Raw genomic sequence first — 17,647 nt, 5'->3', positions numbered from 1 at the left:
GATGTCCAGTTTTTCACACGTCCTTCCTTCATTATCTTCTAATGCGACCACCGCCCCCGCCGCCGAGGCGCGCGCGCTTTGAGATTCAAATGTTTCACTGAAAGCGCGCGGCTTTTGAATATTGCCCACACAACAGAAGACACCGCGAGGACTGTTCCTTCAAGTTTTTTTTATTTTTACTGTTTGCTTCGCGATGAGAGGAATAAGACACATAATTCACCCCAAAAAGATGTGAGTGTGGTTTGAGGATGTTGAGATTCCTCAAAAACCAAGAAATGACGCACTTTATTCATCAGAGCTCATAAACATGAGTAAGTCTCTATTATTTATTTATATACTTGTACAGTTTTCAAATAACGTGGTAAACATTTTACTAGTTAGACTTTTTCCAAAAGACTTTTATTCAAACTAGTAATGTTTTGACTAAATTCCAGATATCAAGTGAACTTATAGAAAGTTTCAATAACAATATACACTACTATACCATTCACAAGCTTGATGTACATAATATAAATGTAACAATAAATGTAACTGTAACAAATGTAAACATATCGTTCTGTTCTTTCAATTATCCCCCTTAAAAAACTCTAAAAAAAATATTCTCAGCTCTTTTCAAACATTAATAATAATAATTATACTAATAATGACAATGATAACAATAAATGTTTTTTTAGTAGAAATATAAGAGGTAAAGGATTTCCTGAAGGATTGTGGACTGGAGTACTGATGCCAAAAAATTACAGTCGTTTGAAAGTCAGCTTTGATTGTTCCTAATAAAGTCTTTTTAGACTGCACTCACAAGTGAATTATTGAACAATTCGTGGTGGATTAATTTAATAGATTCTACAAATAAACTACAAAACATAAAATTATATTACAACTTTACTGTCATTGTCCTCCATTCTTTCTTGTTTTTAACTCATACTCCTCCTCAGTGACACAGAAGCTGACTGAAATGGCTCATTATGCTTATGCTCATTATAGGCAGGCCTTTGTCTTCTCAGGGGTGAATTCATGGATAGTGGAGCGCCTACTCGCATATGACTTTTACCAACAAAAAGTGTCTTAGAAATATTTAAATCACTATATTGTTTGCTGTAAGGTGAGTAAAACAAGATGATTTTCAACATAATTTAGAAAAAAAAAAATTCTAGGCTACAAGCTCCAGTTCTCCAAATTCCTGGGAACCAAATTTTTCTGTAGTGTGTTTATTGCCTTATTCAAGTGATTTAAACATTTTTAGTTTTTCACTACCACGCATAACATTTTTTTTCTCAAAAAAAACACATCAATGTACATACATGCTGCTCACATATTATTATAGCCTAGTTTGTGCTGATTACAGTGAGATTAGACTTTAGCCAATTTAGATATTTATAAGCATAAAACTGAAAAAAAAGCACAAATGTCAGGGCATGACAAAACTTCTCCAGGCCCCAAAAATACCCTTAGACTCCAGAGGGTTAAGCTTCTGCAGGTCTGGATCCCAAAGGGAGGAGGACAGAAGGCCTGTAGTACGACGGGCTGTGGGACAGAGGAGGGCACTTTAGGGAGAAAAACTTTGGCTAAACCAGGCGCAAAGTCTAAGAAGGAGGGGGCCTGCAGATCTCCTACTCTCTTTTTCCATGGGTCAGAAAGAACCAGAGGGGACAGTGCAATGTCTCCTGAGTCGCAAACAGGTCCTCTGAGCCTGGCCAAACATTCTCCAAATCTGACACACCACATCTGGGTGGAATCTCCATTCCTCAGGCCTCGTCCGCTGTCTCGACAGGATGTCTGCACCCTGATTGACAAGAACACATAATTGAACCTCACTTATTGAAAGAAGTTTTCCCCGGGCCACACAATGATCCACTTTAGAAAGAACACACTACACACACCATGGGCAGGGTGGCCACTCATGACTGCACCCCAACTGGTGAGGGAATAACATAACATAATAACAACAAAACTTTGTGTCATTAAAATGAACTGTAACTCAGTGAATACTCAAGTGAATACTGAGCAAGTGCTACCAAAAACAAATATTCTGTGATAAAGTAATCCATATGAAAACAACGCAATGTCGGTCTTTCACGTCTCCCTTCATTATATCTAATGCGACCACGCCCATGCGCCGAGCGCGCTATTGTTATTATAATCTTGAAGCTCGCACGGGTAACCGCCCTCATCAGAGCAAACAAAGCAGCGAGACTGTACTTCACGTTTTTTAAATGTTACTGTTCACTTCGCGCTGAGAGGAATAAGACAATTCACCTCAAGAAGACCGCTGAGAGGAATAAGATTTTGATTACTTCAGAAAGAAGAACGAAGCGGCTTGACCCAGCAGAGATAAACATGAGTAAGTCTTTTTTATTATTATTAATCTACTTGTATTAGTTTTCATATAACTTGTACACATTTTACTAGTTAGACTTTTTCCAAACTATAACTCCTGACTAAATGTATAATCAGGTGAAACATTATGAAGTTTCATTTACATCATCTCAATGTTTCACGATGCCAGGATGTTTTTTTATTTTTTAATTTTTTTATATTCTATAACATAGACAGCAATACGATATAAAAGTAATATGAGTTGTAATGTTGCTAGCTTAATGTCAGTAAGAATGATTAGACAAAACTTTACTGAGATAGGCTATTCTCTGTTCACGAATATAGCCATACATGTTTAGAACTATATATATTGTATAGGCCTTCATACAAAGCATGCTTGTGTTTTCAAGAATGTAACTAAGCTTCTGTTCATCAATATCTGCTCTGGTGTAAGTAATAATAATAAAAAAGTCTATCAAGTAACCTGTAAATAACACTGACAATAAATGTTCTATGTGGTAATTGTGTTCTTTTTTCTGTAAACTTACTAATAGTACAGTGACCATCACAATAATGTTATAAATAATATCCAGTTTATTTGCGTAAACAGCATGCTTACTATTTATTTCAGATAAATAATAACCTGTTGCAAAGCGAGTCAATGCAAATAAGCAGCCCACTCAGGAATCTGGAACACAGCTAAGACCAAGCGAGGCACACACTCCCATCTCTTCAAAGTCTCTTCAAAAAAGTATGTCCTTCAGAGCACATAAATAATATACATTTTGGAAATGCCAGGTATGTGACGTTCATTTATATATTTCAACATGACACATGAGCCTGCATTTATTTGATCTAAAATACAGAAAGTTGCATTTGCTAAAGCAGTAATATTGTGAAATATTTGCTATTTAAAATAACTGATTTCTATTTGAATATATTTTAAAAATGTAATATATTCCTGTGATCAAGCTAAATTTTCAGCATCATTACTCCAGTCTTACTCCAAATGTAACAAATATACACTATACCATTTAAAGTAAGCTGGGAGTCGGTATATATATATATATATATATATATATATAAATATATATATATATATATATATATAAACTTATTTAGCAACACAAGGAACTAAATAAAAATAATAATCTCTTTTCAAAATTAATAATAATAATAATAATAATAATAATAATAAATGTTTTTTGAATAACAAATCAGAATATTGGAATGATTTCTGAAAGATTGTGTGACTGGAGTAATGATGCTAAAAATTCAGCTTTGAAAGTCAGCTTTGATTGTTCCTAATAAACTGTTTAACTGCACTCGCAAGTAAATCTCAAGTTATTTTGTGGGATAATTAAATATATTCTAAATAAACTACAAACCTAAAAACATATACATTTATTTTTTCCTCACATTCTTTCTTGTAACTCTTCCCTCTCGGTCACACACCTGACTGAATGGCTCATTATGTGGGTCTTTGTCTTCTCAGGTGTGAATCACACAAATATTCATGATAGTTGACGCCTACTCCCATATGCCCTTTTGAAACAAAAAGTGTCTTAGAAATTTTAAATTAATCTATTGTTTTCTGTGAGTGTGTAAACTAGATGATTTTCACATAATTTTGAAGCAAAAATTCTAGGCTACAAGCTCCAGGTTTGACAGTCTTGTGAACAAATGCTCTGTATGTGTTTTATGACCTTATTTCAGTGACTTCAAAATTTTAGTTTTTTACTAACCACGCATAAACGTTGTTTTCTCAAAAACACAATCATGTACTTGCATGCTATTTACATATTATTGTAGCCCAGTTCCCTTTCAAGGGAACTTCGAACTGCGTCCTCTAGGGGTCGCTATGGGGAACACCTCGTCGTGACCCTTGTCTGAAGCATACAAATGAAAAACCCCAACGAGTTGGCCGGCGACAGCCTCTGACGTCACTACCGGTGCGACTATAAAACAGGCATCGGGAAAACACGTCATTCTCTTCTTCGTCTTCACTGACTGTTTTGTTTGAAGCGTGCATCTGAAAGAACCGGTAAGAGCGCTCTTTGTCTCTGTCTATCATGGCGACTACTAGCAAGCGTTTAGACAATGTATGCATCCGTGTCGGCGTTATTTGACACCTGATGACACACACGATCTTTACGTGATTTGTTTGGGTAAAGAGCACGCACGCGATGTCTTTGAGGAGGCATTGCGTGCATTGCGAGCATTTTTTCAAGAAAAAAAAAAAAAAAAAAACCTCCGCTCTCGTTCGTCTCTCTTTCCAGGAAAAAAAAAAAAAAAAAAAAGGCAGCCATCTGCTTCCCGCGGTTCAGGACCCGCCGTTGCTGAGGCACGGAAGAGAATGAGCTCGTGAGAATTTCAGGTGGATCTGTCTGAATGGTTTAAAGAGGGATTTTCCCTTTCGCGCTCAAAATGGCGGCGGACGAGAGAGAGCCTCGGGAGGATGATGTTATATCTTTAACACTTTCTGATACTGAGGTTAGTGCTCTGCTGGGTTTTTACCCAGGAAAAGCAGGAGATATTTGAGGATGGTGAAGAAGCTGAGGCTGAGCCTTCTCAATTCTCCTGCCCTGCGTATGTAGAGCTGTTGGAGTTTATGGATCGCACCTCGATGTGCGTATCTTCCGACCATAGCCCTCCAGCTCAGGTGAGCCTTCCATTTCTGCCTGATCTCCATACAGAGATCGAAAGGAAATGAAAGAGGCCGTTTTCTTCTTGCATCCATCGGTTTCAGCATAAGAGTTTTGCCGACATCGAGGCGATGCGCAAAAAACGGCTATGAGAGGATGCCCCCTGCAGAAAGAGCTTTCATTCCTGCGGGGGAGACATCCTCTCTTAATATCCCTCCTTGCCATCTAAGCCCCTTCGAGCAATGCATCTTGCTTAAATGGCAACGCATACGCAGCAGCAGGGTCAGGCTGTGGCTTTATTACAAAATAAAGGCTTCAAGCATATCAGACTGATCTGCTGAGAGACCTGGATAGGGGCGAAGGCCTTTTTCCTGATCAGGTAGCTGAGCTGCGCCGCACCACAGGCCTCTCTCCGGGCTACCAAGCAGGCCGCCTCTGCCAAGCGCAGGACTATGGCGGCCATGGTGGTGGCGGAGAGACATCTGTGGATGAACCTGGCAGACATGGGGAAGAAAGAAAAGGCTTTCTTCTCGATGCTCAGGTTTTCGCCTTCTGAACTTTTCGGTATTTCCGTGAGAGACGGTGATCGAGAAGTTCGGGGAGACGAAGGCGCACTCCGCTGCTTTCAGATGCTTCGTTCCACGAAGGTCCAGGTCTGAGCCCGAACAACATAGGGGTCCTGGCCTGTCTCGATCTGAGGATCAAAGACGGGCACAGAAGGCTAGTGTCGCGAATCACGCTCCTCCCCCACCTGCGGGCAGGGTTAAGAGGAATTGTGGGTCACAAGGGGGTAAGCAGAACCTAAGGGATGTGATCCAGACGAGGCAGCGTTCTCGTCTGAGTCAGAGTGATATTGAGGTATCTACTCGTTCCCTTTAGGGATTTTTAACTTCTGCTTTTATCCTCCCCTTCCTAATTCCCCTGTAAACCACCGGCTCTCCACCTGATCGAGGTTAGGTGGAAACCTCTAACGCATAACAGTCTCCTATGCTGGACCTATAATGTTTTTGGCTGGTTCTATGTTCATAGCAACCACCTTACTGATGGTCCGGACTAAAAGGAGGCACCCCTTGAGCGGGGCTCACAGCGCAGGAGGGTGGGAGTATAAAAATAACCCTTTCTGTATATACTTATGTGTAAATTGCTGGTGGTTATGTGTCTACTAATAAACTCTGTGAGTTTCCTTTGCAGTGCTCAGTCACAGTGTTTACTAACACACTCGTCAGCACCCAGCCATCCGGCTTCATGTTCCGGTATTAGGCGGCTGAGATCACAGGTTTCTGCGGGAGCCTCCTTGATCATCAGGCCTGGCACAGCACTGCAGGGAATTTCATGGATGTTCGGCCAGGTCACCCTGAGGGGTCTCCTGGCCGCTTAGGTGCTGTCCGCATCCAGCGGGAATTAGGAACCAGGTGTCAGTTACAGAAGTCTTCTTGTATATGCTGCCTCAGGTGATGCTCCCCTCACTAGAGGTTTGTAAAATTTGAGCTTGCCTCTCCCATGTGGTTCAGCACCTCTGCGATGCTTAGGAACCTTTAGGTACACACGCTAAGCTCTGTGTACATTCTGAAAGCCACATGGTGGTCAGTGTGCACGTGAACACTTTGCGCACTTTCTAAAAATCCACGTATTGGTAAGTGTACACGCAAGACTCTGCGCACTTTCTGAAATCCTGTATGGTAAGGGTTACGCGCTCCGCCTCGTTCCCTTTCTTGAGATGATTAGACCTTGGTTCCTTGGGCTCCATTCAGCCAGTGTGTATTTGTTTATACACCTCAAGCATCGCTTCTCTCAACATGAGGGGCTATTCGGGCGATTCTCGTGGTAGTTTAGCAGCGCTCCCCTTTTCCAAGAAGGGTCGCCTATGAGTGTGCTTCTCTGTATTCAGGAGTTCTCCTCTCATATGAGACTGAGTTCACTGTTTTTCCCAGAGTGCTCCAGCATTATTTCCACAGATCGAGTTGATGACTCTCAAACATACTTTTTTGAGATGCACCATTCCATCTATGAGCTGCTCTATCAGAGTGCCACGAGAGCCCTTCCCTTAGAACAGTATTTGAAAATCCATGATATGGTAAGTGTGCACGTGAAGTCTTTGCACACTTTCTGAAATCCACACTGTGGTAAGTTCGCACGCTAGTACTCTGCGTTCTTTATAAAATCCTATATGGTGAGGGCTTCGCGCGGTTGCTTCGTGCCCTTTCTTGAGCTGGTAAAAGCCCCGTTCATCTTGGGCGCCATTCCACCCATGTATCCTCGGATACCTATCTAAACAGGGTGTTGCTACTGGAGATCTGTTGAGACAGCTCCTTCAGCAAGCTTTTGCGGAAGCAAGCTGTAGCCCCTGTGTGACAGGCTAGACTTAGTATAAAATGCTAGGTTCCTAGCTGTATCCCTTTAAAGGAATCTTTCCTGATTCCAAGCCTTTAGCTCTACCACCGGGCCGAGGCCCTAACAATTAAGTTGGGTATGTAGCTTAGGCCTTTGGCCGTAAGGGGTATTGTCACAGACAGCCGTCTAAACGTCCCGGGGGCAACTCCCATTGAAATGGTAGAGTTGGTACTTAGTGTTCGCCATGATTCTGGCCTGCACTCCCCTCAGCATGGCGGCGTGGGTATACTGTCCCCCATAGCGACCCCTAGAGGACGCAGTTCGAAGTTCCCTTGAAAGGGAACGTCTCAGGGTACGAATGTAACCATGGTTCCCTGAGTAGGGAACGAGACACTGCGTCCTCTAGCTCCCTGCCATGCTTCGGACGCAAGCTTCAGACGAAGAAGTGAATGACGTGTTTTCCCGATGCCTGTTTTATAGTCGCACCGGTAGTGACGTCAGAGGCTGTCGCCGGCCAAACTCGTTGGTGTTTTTTCATTTGTATGCTTCAGACACGGGTCCCGACGAGGTGTTCCCCATAGCGACCCCTAGAGGACGCAGTGTCTCGTTCCCTACTCAGGGAACAATGGATACAAGTTCGATGATGAATGGTTGTACTGATTACAGTGTTATTAGACTTTAGCCATGTATCTATTTATAAGCAACTGAATCAGGGGATGTCAAAATTTCTCCAGGCCCCCAAAACCCCCTAGACCTCACAGCTCCAACTCGCTTGACTGAGTGGTTCAACTGACTCAGATCTAAAATGGGACACAACCCCCCATCCTTCTTCAGAATAATGACGTATCAGCTGTAGAACCCAGACTCTCTGTGGAGAGGAGGGACCACCTCGATGATCGGGATCGGCGTGCCATTCAAGATTTAATTTGGCCACTGCACGAGTTATCACCTCCACAAGCTCCTCAAACTGGGTGGACTAGGGGACTCATCGACGACCCTGACATCGCCCTCGTCGACTGACTGATTAACTGAATGAACACTGCATTGGACTTTCAAAATAAAACAGGGGAAAAGGAGAGCAAAACTGTGGTTAATGAGTGAAATCTAGTTGAATTTTTCTTGTTTAGTGGGTTTTTTCAAGTGAGAGTTCTGCACACTGAGAACCTTACAAAACAGTGAGGATTCACTTGACTACACACACACATATACCCCCCCCCCCCCACACACACACTTTGTTTTTTATTTATCTTGATTTAGCTTTTTTTCGTAGGCACCCATGGTATCTGCAATCATTGCAACGCTGGTACTTTCATCAAACAACCCAATGCATGTACAGTAATATATAATTGTCTTTATTGCTGTGATGAATGGTGGACATCACAGGTGGATTAAGGTGGATTAAGGCATTCTCTAACAGCTACATGGACCTTTCTTAGTGAGCTGGGGAACTTGAAGTAGCCAATTTACTACTGGTTCTCATGTTATGGTGGGTGAAAATTTACAGCGTGCTGTGCAAGTTAAGGTGGTCATTTCTACTCCCCATACCTGCAAAATGTGCCCCAACAGCAGACATGTGATCTTTTGATTGGTGCTCCAGTGTACACACCTTGAATCAAAACTGGAAGTGCAAGTCCAGCAAATCAAATACTAATCTGATTTCCTGGTTTTGGTTATAATCTGCAGGAAACACTGAACCATTAAAACAGTTCAAATCTTTCCCAAACACAAGAATGGAAAAGGTCTGATTAGTAAAAATTATGCATGTGTTTTAAACTATGTAATCATCTTTATTACCATGAGTGATCCCAGTGGCTCTAAGAATGTTTAATAAGTATAGTATTTAGCACCCAATTTCAAATATTGCAAAAATCAAGTTATGCTTTATGATTTTGTTTATGTTGTTATAATAATAAATTGAATATGTTTTTAAATCTTACTGTCATTGAATTTTGCATTTAAACATTACTGTACTTTAAAACCTTTCAGTGGTCTCTTTTCACTGGACAGTTGTTTAGTGCATCAAAGTTTGTTGTTTCAAATGGCAAACCATATATCCCTGGAAAGATCTAAGACTCAAGACTCCTTTTTGACATTTGAAACTTGTTTAGCGTTTGTTTTGCTATCACTGTGGACTATATATTTAATAAAGTCTTTATTTAGGATTTATTTTGTATTATTTATATTTGCTTATTTATGTATTGCAGAATTACTTTAAAAAGATTTAAACTTTTTTTATTGCACGATGTCTCCACTACTATTTTTTTTTCTCTAATACTAGATTTTGTGATATTTTTAAAATGCTTAAAACTAAGGCACAACCAAAAGCCATTAAACTGGGCAATATTCTGGATGTGTATTTTAATTATTTACATCGTTGTGTAAATGTCTTTTATTTAGGACTATTTCTTTCACTTGTTATAATGGTATGTATCTCCAAAACACTGCAGTAAAATGGTTTCATATGAGGAATGCATATAGTATGGGATGTGTCCTATAATAACTGACCATTATTTTGTCTACTTATTAGAAAAAAAAGGATCTTTATAGGCCTCTGAAGTGCTATAATGTTTTATATATATCTCCAAAACACTGCATATTTTCATATAAAAACTGGCCATTGTTCTTTTTTCTACTTATTAGAAAAGAAGTCTTTAAAACTCTGAAGAGGAATAATGTCACATCTCCAAACTGCTGCATATAGTATGATTCGGTCATTGATTTTAGATTTGGTAATTAATTGTTCTATTTATCAATTGGTGTCTATAGGCTTCTAAGTTAAATAAATATTATTTTCATTGTGACCTTTTGATATTGCCGTTTACTTTCAGAGCAGACACTAAATTTTGTAATATAACAATGCTTTTAAGAGTAACTGTTGTTCCAGTTCAGTAAAACAAAAAGCAAGTGAGGCATTTTGAAAGAGTATACACTTTATTTTGACTTTTTTATAAACAAATTATCCTGTTGTCAACACATCTACATCAAACAATGACTTGAAAGACTTACAGAAAACCATTATTCAAATAAGCACAACTTTCAAACACACCAATAAGTATAAAGTAGAAGTACAAGAAAATTCTGAAAACATTACATCTTGTTATAATATCTCAAAAGTCTGGGTAAATCAACAAAAAGCACTCTGAAAGCACATTTTCTTTTCTCTCTCTCTCTCTCTCTCTCTTTTTTTTTTATCACGGCTGGTTGACCATGTATTTTCAAACTGTGGATGGCTTGACTGCAGTGGCTCCCTGCAGTGTATTTTAGGAGTGTTTTGAAAGTTCTGTAAAAAGAAGACATTTTGGGGACAGGACACAAACAAACGGGACTGTCCCTGGAAAACAAAAACAAATGGTCATTTAAAAAATGTGAAAAAGAAAAGAAAAGAAAATGGAACTATATGAGAATCAACACTACGTACTACACTAGATAAGGTCACAATGTAATATAATCCTACATGATAAACAAATATCATGTATTTGATAAAACAAAACAGAAATCCTTCTTAATAATCTTTGCAAGATGCTGCAAAAATACACATGCTTGTTTGTGATGCTGCAAAAATATTCAGAAACCAAGAAATTCTGTTTTATAGAACTGAATATTTTAAGAAACGTTCTAAAGCTGTTGGATGTGCATAGTTATGTTCAAATTAGGCATATGGATTGATTTGAAATTTGTTTGCGATTGTTAATGCCACTTTCCTTTCAGCAAAGCGTTTTCTGAGTTTCACTGCCCTTCTGGTTACAAGAACAATAAAGCATAAGACCATAGTTTCCACACACACAGAAATTACAAGAATTATTAAATTCATGCATGGGTTTGATACTCCTGGGGAACCAGGGGGGATCTTTGAAGCTTGAGCAATGTTAGATGTTTCAGATGTTGCATTTTGATTGTCTTTAGACTGAACCGCAAAGATGACTGTGATGCAATTTTGGATTGGGAAACTGAGATTGAATGAATACTTTTCATCTGATCCAGCCTTCTGAGGTGAGATGCCAGCTGTATTGACTGCATGACCATTGCTGAAGCTGCTTCGAAGCATATCAAGGTCAAAGCTCCACCTGATCTCATAGGATTTAGCTTAAAGGAAAAGAAACATGCCATGCAAGGCAATTAAAGATACATTATTATTTTATGATGTAACTTTAAAGCAACTATTATTTTGTCAGTGAAGATGTTAAAGAAATGAAAAATGTTGTATTTTAAATAATGGTAAAGTAATTGTATGCTTTACCTGTGCCTTGGTCGAGGTCCTCACCAGGTGCTGTCCAGCTGAGAAGCACAGTGTCCTCCTGGATCTCAGCACTCAGATCTGTGATTCTGTTAGGAGGGAAGTTTAGTGGAGTTGTGCCTGAAAGTTTCACCTCAAAACTCTCTCCGGTGGCTGTTCTGGTGAAGTTTCCCACCTCAAGTGGTTCCTCAGAAACTGGAGGCTTTGGAGGGTTCAGCTGCACAACACCTGAAATACATATTTTGAATATTTATTTACACCTGAATATTTTATTTTATGTTTTCCTGCACACAGCTTTATAGCTAATTATTTTGCTATTTATACAACAGTTAGTTCCAGTTTGTACATTAAATCAATTACTCTTTTTGAATGTCTGCATGAGTGAGTAACTGAGTCATTTACACAAACATTCTGTTCGAAACAGAATCATTCAGGAACAAAACTTTATGTTTGACAAGCTGCATGCCAACTGACATGGTCCCTATGTAGAGTTTACTGCTCCCTATTCACTGAGCACAGGATATTTGATGAAGACCACTTGACAAAATGCGTTCATTCGGAACACCCTGTAATGTCATCAAACATACATGATGAGTTTGTGGTATGATGACATACTTCTATAATTATAAATATTTCATTAATATAATTTGTCATAATATATACAGTACAGGTCAAAAGTTTGGAAACATTACTATTTTTAATGTTTTTGAAAGAAGTTTCTTCTGCTCATCAAGCCTGCATTTATTTGATCAAAAATACAGAAAAAAAAATGTAATATTGTGATATATTATTACAATTTAAAATAATTGTTTTTAAATTTATTATACTTTAAATTATCATTTATTTCTGTGATGCAAAGCTGAATTTTTAGGATCATTATCACATGATCCTTTAGAAATCATTCTAATATGATGATTCATTATCAAAGTTGGAAACAGTTCTGCTGCTTAATATTTTTTCAGAACATGTGTTACTTTTTTTAGGATACTTTGATGAATAAAAAAAAAAAAAAAAAAAAAAGAAGCTATGTTTTTAAAATATAAATATTTTGTAATAACAATACACACTACTGGTCAGTAATTTGGGGTCAGTAATTTTTTTCTTTCTTTTTTTTAAATAAAATCAATACTTTTATTCAGCAAGGATGTGTTAAATTGATAAAAAGTGATAGTAAAGAAAATATATTATTAGAATATATATTATTAGAATTTTCCTTTTTTTTTAATAAATGCAGTTCTTTTTAACCTTTTATTCATCAAATATATTAGACAGCAGAACTGTTTCCAACACTCATAATAAATCAGAATATTAGAATGATTTCTAAATGATCATGTGATAGACTGGATGTTACATGTGACACTAAAGGCTGGAGTAATGATGCTGAAAATTCAGCTTTGCATCACAGGAATAAATTATTTTTTTAAAGTATATTCAAATAGAAAACTATTATTTTAAGTTGTAATAATATTTCACAATATTACTGTTTTTTTTCTGTATTTTTGATCAAATAAAAGCACGCTTGATGAGCAGAAGAGACTTCTTTCAAAAACATTAAAAATAGTAATGTTTCCAAACTTTTGACCTGTACTGTATATATATTTTATATCTAATATGAAAATAAATGTAGCTTGGTTATATATTTCTCTAATCTTATTTGATTGTATTGTGGAATCTCACTGTAACAATATAAAAACTTCACAATCACGGGAAGAAGGAGGCGGGAACCAGCGAACACTCAAATAAAACTTTAATAACCAAATAAACATAAAAAGGCGCGACAGCCCCTCACGGGCGACTGCCGCGCACAAACAAAAACCAATAACAAAATAAAACCCAGGCCTGGTGCTTCACTGTCGTCGCTCCTCTTTTGTATCCTCCCAATCTCCTCCGTGGGACTCGAGACCGGTGAGTGGAGCAGGTGTCGCTCATTTCCCAATCACTCCACCGGCCTTTATTTTGTTACGATAATACATTTAAAGAGCAGGTCATATGGTATTTTAAAGTGTCCCAATATTGTATTGGAGTCCCCTACATCAGGTTTAAATGCATCTAATGTCAGAAAACATTGTAATTTTCTCAGAATATTCATTTAATATTAGAGTCATTTGCCAATGATTAGGAAATGATTCGTTTCAAGCAAGTTCGGAGCAAGCCCCTCCCTTCCTCAAGCCTACTCTGCTCTGATTGGTCAGCTGGCCAAACCTGTTGTGATTGGCACAGAGATGAGCCCTTGAGCTAGTTAGCCAGCACTACCATTGACAAAGCACCTTTACATAAAACAATAATATAGTCAATCCGTTCTTATAATGACATAAAATACAAAAACACTTATGCAAGCGAATCGTGCCCACAGCTAAAGTTTTGCTGCTAAACTGTGAACACTAGCGCTGCGTCCGAAATCGAATACTTCCCTACTATATAGTATGCGAAAAACAGTACGCGAGCAGAGTAGTATGTCCGAAATCATAGAATTCGAAAAACAGTAGGCGAAAAGTACCCGGATGACCTACTACTTCCGGCGAGATTCCGAAGTGCGCATACGGTGGACACTTTACTATCCCATGATGCCACGGGGGAGGATTTGTCGTCGTTATTTTTGAAAATGGCGGAAAGCGGAGACGCGGCTCTATTCAAGTGTAAGTTCTTTATAAAAATTTTTTTGTTTTTTTGTGGTTAAATTGTATTTGTTTAACATCATATAAGTAAACGGTTATCTTGTTAAAAGTTTAAAAAATGTAAATTGAGGGTGTCCTTTTCCAGCCAATTCAGAAAAAATATAGTTTTATCATTATTAATACGGAATAGTCCGGGCTAATGTAAATCATCTAACTAACACTGTTTTCTCTAAACAAAGACGTTCGTTGTTTAGCAGTTTAATGAGATGGTTACAAAACTGCAGTAAACTAAAACGTTTTTATTTCTCCTTTACCAGTGTTGATATTATGCACTATTTGTTGGTTACATAGCAAGCTGCTGTTAAAAACTGTTAACAAGTTATCTAAGCTTTTCCATGTAACATTAATAGATTGACCATGGTTCATCACGTCTGTGCTGATTTTGCAGGGACTGATGAACACACCCGTGCTCTGATACAGTGGAGAGTGGCTAATGAAGCCCTCTTCACTGGAAATAGAAATGCTGCAATTAAAGGTTTTGAGTAAGTAACGTTATACAAGACAAATGTAATATGCTTAATTTATTCTAGTGTAGATTCAATGGTAAGTTAGTTGTAGATGTTAAAATTTCTACTCAAGCTCTTACTGCATTCCTTTTATGCTTGATTTCTGTGCATTTATTGCAGAGTTTTTTTTTTTTGGTATACAAATTCACACACAGCCTAAGGCAGTGTGCCAGTGGTTGGTGGGTGTCACCTCTAGGGACCACTGTAGCTCCGAGATCCCCTGTCGATTAGCCTGGGTCTGCAATATCCCCAGTTACCATGTGCAGCCGCGAGGAGGCCCGACAGGAGTCTTGGTGATGGAGAGGCTTTGTCCAGCGGCAGTGAGCTGTAAGACAGAGGGATGCACACAGATGGCCATGCACCTCTCTAACTACTACTACTGCACTGTACGCATCACAGCACCCTGTGGGCTGTGCCCACACACACTCCTAACTATTTACATAATAACTAACATAGACAAGCTGGAACACTGTCAATCTAAGAACAAGAACTGATTTTAACCTGTGTTAAGTGTCCTACAGGTAATCGTGCTCATGAAGAGCAGGCACACAGTTGCCAGGTGCAGACACCGCTGCAGCTAAATCGTCCCGCACATGCTCTCCTGCGCTGGCTTCTGTGTTGCAGGGTTCAGGTGGGCCATCGTCATCCTCCGCAACTTCTGGATCAACTATGTCCCCATTACTAAGACAGAGGTTGTGGAGCACCGTACAGCATGCTATGACATCTGGCACAAAAGCAGGGCTGACTTCCAGTGCCTTGAAAAAAATGGAACGCCAGCGTGTTTTCAGCATCCCGAAGGCCCTCTCGACGATGTTCCGTGCACGAGAATGCTTCCTGTTGTAGCGAGCCTGTACAGCATTCTGTACAGGCTCTCTGTATGGCGTCATGAGGCAGATGGGCGCACTCAGGCAAGGATACCCACCATCTCCAAGGATGCATTTTCCTGCAGGTGGAAACAGGCGGCCAGTGTACACAGGGCTGTTCTTCAGCACCCTGGCATCATGCACAGACCCAGGATACCCCACAAAAATGTCGAGGAACTTCCCCTGGTGGTCAGTGATGGCCTGCAGCTGTACAGAATTAAAGAGCTTCCGATTAAAGTAGCACTGCACATCACTTGCTGGTGGTTTAATGCGGATGTGACAGCCATCTATAGCACCAGCTACTACTCTAAAAGCTGGAGACCCTGCCAGCTGGGCAAAACCTGCTCCCACCGCCTCCAGGTCATCCGCACTGGGGAAAGCGATGAGCTGCCTCAAAATCCCGATGACTGTCTTGCTCATTCTGTGCACAATGTCGTGCACAGTAGACTTCGGGATGTCAAAGGTGAGTGACACTACCCGGTATGAGGCTCCATGGGCCAGCCAGTAAAGGAACACCAGCACCTCAACGTCCTTTTCCCAGCCATGGTCGCATTCAGGTTTCACTGCAGCAATCAAGGATTGGATGGACTGCCGTGAAAGTCGGAGTTTGGGGGCGGATGTCAGCTCCATCTTCAAAATACATCCGAAGAATTGGCACAGCAGCATTCAGGTGGCAGTAGATTGTAGGGCTCACAATCTGTAAACATGTATATAGTTTTATTTTAGAATACAACTTTAATTAACAAGATACTTGTTTCTTGTGTTGACTTATTTATAAATATAGTATGTCTGTATTTATATGTATACGATCCATTTCTTATGCATGATGTATTTGAATATATGTATGTGTGTATATATTATATATATTATATATATTATAAATATAATGAAGACATCATATGTAAAAGCCTCTAAGTGTCAATTGCAATTTTCTCCTAGAATTATAGGATAAATTATTAAAATATTAAAAATTAAAATCAAGTTTTGACAAAAAAAAAATTAAATTGATCAAGCTTGTATATTTAAGTTCAGTTATTTCACTAATGGTAATGAAAAAGAGCTATTGCCATTAAAATTAAATTTAAAATTGCCATTAAAATTGAACAATGAATGAATCAATAAAGATACACACATAAGTTACATATGTAACGTTAACTCTATTGATTCATTCATGTTTATTCATCGATGATAATAGCACAAGTAAATAAATTACTTTAATCCTTGCCAAAAATCAACATCTGTCATCGTTCACAGGGTTGTGTGTTTTTCTGAGGTAAAATTTATTAGCTAAATAAATGATGATACCTTACGTTATTTGAGAAATTCCGTAAAAGCTCTCGACGAAGGCGTGATCTGCGAGTAGCTGACCGACGCCTCCTCTGGACTGTGAGCTCGAACGACGTAAAAACGCCGATGAAGGCAGAAAGCAGAACTAAAAACATCGCTCGCAGTTGGTGCAGTCAGTAGAATGGGCTCTTTAAATTTTCGCGGTTTGGGTTATATAGCGTATGTCCACGTGACATTTCCAATATGGCGCATGTAGTACGTCGGACTCCATTCATACTACCCGTATTCATACTATATAGAACGTACTTTTTTAACGGTCGTGAAGTACGTTCTAATTTAAATAAATCACCTACAAACACAAAACGCGATTTCGGACGCAGCATAGGTGGATACGTTAGCCGAGTGCTAACGTGACCAGACATCCCAACCTGCAAAAAGTCATTTCATTGTGCTCCTTTTTCTAGATAGACATAACTGATTAATTTGGTTCGGGAGAAGAGATAAAAGCCCGCCCACACTGACAATTGATTGGTTGATTTGCCGAAACAGGCCAATCAGGATGCTCTCTTTCTTACGTGCGCTTCGCACACACGCACACTAGCACACACACGCAAGGTCTCTCGCTCCCTCTCCCTCTCTGCCGTGCGCGCGCTACACGATTTGAAACACAGTCTCTTCTTTGCGCGCTCTTGCTCGCTCGCTCTAGATTCCGGGAGATTCTAACTAATTTGCGGGCATCAGGGAGCCGCTATCAATATGCGGGAGACTCCCGGGACTTCCGGGAGACTTG

At 39.3% G+C, this 17,647-nt stretch overlaps 2 protein-coding genes across 2 annotated transcripts; both read right to left on the bottom strand.

Annotated features, from left to right (window-relative positions):
- Positions 1 to 10,462: 10,462 nt before the first annotated feature.
- On the bottom strand, positions 10,463 to 11,770 carry LOC122147769 (calcium-activated chloride channel regulator 1-like; the record flags this gene model as incomplete). Its single annotated transcript, XM_042771679.1, has 2 exons — positions 10,463 to 11,375; positions 11,530 to 11,770. Coding segments are annotated over 2 exons (675 nt in total), but the record flags the coding sequence as incomplete, so codon positions are not given.
- Positions 11,771 to 14,844: 3,074 nt separating this feature from the next.
- On the bottom strand, positions 14,845 to 17,057 carry LOC109074576 (protein ALP1-like). The gene is made up of 2 exons (XM_042770996.1): positions 16,881 to 17,057; positions 14,845 to 16,267 (listed from the first exon to the last, which is right to left on the bottom strand). The coding sequence occupies exon 2, from the start codon at positions 16,234 to 16,236 to the stop codon at positions 15,223 to 15,225; it is 1,014 nt and encodes a 337-aa protein (XP_042626930.1). The 5' UTR covers positions 16,237 to 16,267; positions 16,881 to 17,057; the 3' UTR covers positions 14,845 to 15,222.
- Positions 17,058 to 17,647: the final 590 nt, after the last annotated feature.

Source organism: Cyprinus carpio, chromosome A15, assembly GCF_018340385.1.
Source record: "Cyprinus carpio isolate SPL01 chromosome A15, ASM1834038v1, whole genome shotgun sequence".
Classification (NCBI taxonomy): domain Eukaryota; kingdom Metazoa; phylum Chordata; class Actinopteri; order Cypriniformes; family Cyprinidae; genus Cyprinus; species Cyprinus carpio.
Note: the sequence above shows the minus strand (reverse complement) of the source record. Positions and strands in the feature narration are given on the sequence as shown.

Bases quoted from the DNA above. Each gene is read 5' to 3' on its own strand.
- LOC109074576 (XM_042770996.1), bottom strand. From the start codon at position 16,236: ATGCTGCTGTGCCAATTCTTCGGATGTATTTTGAAGATGGAGCTGACA.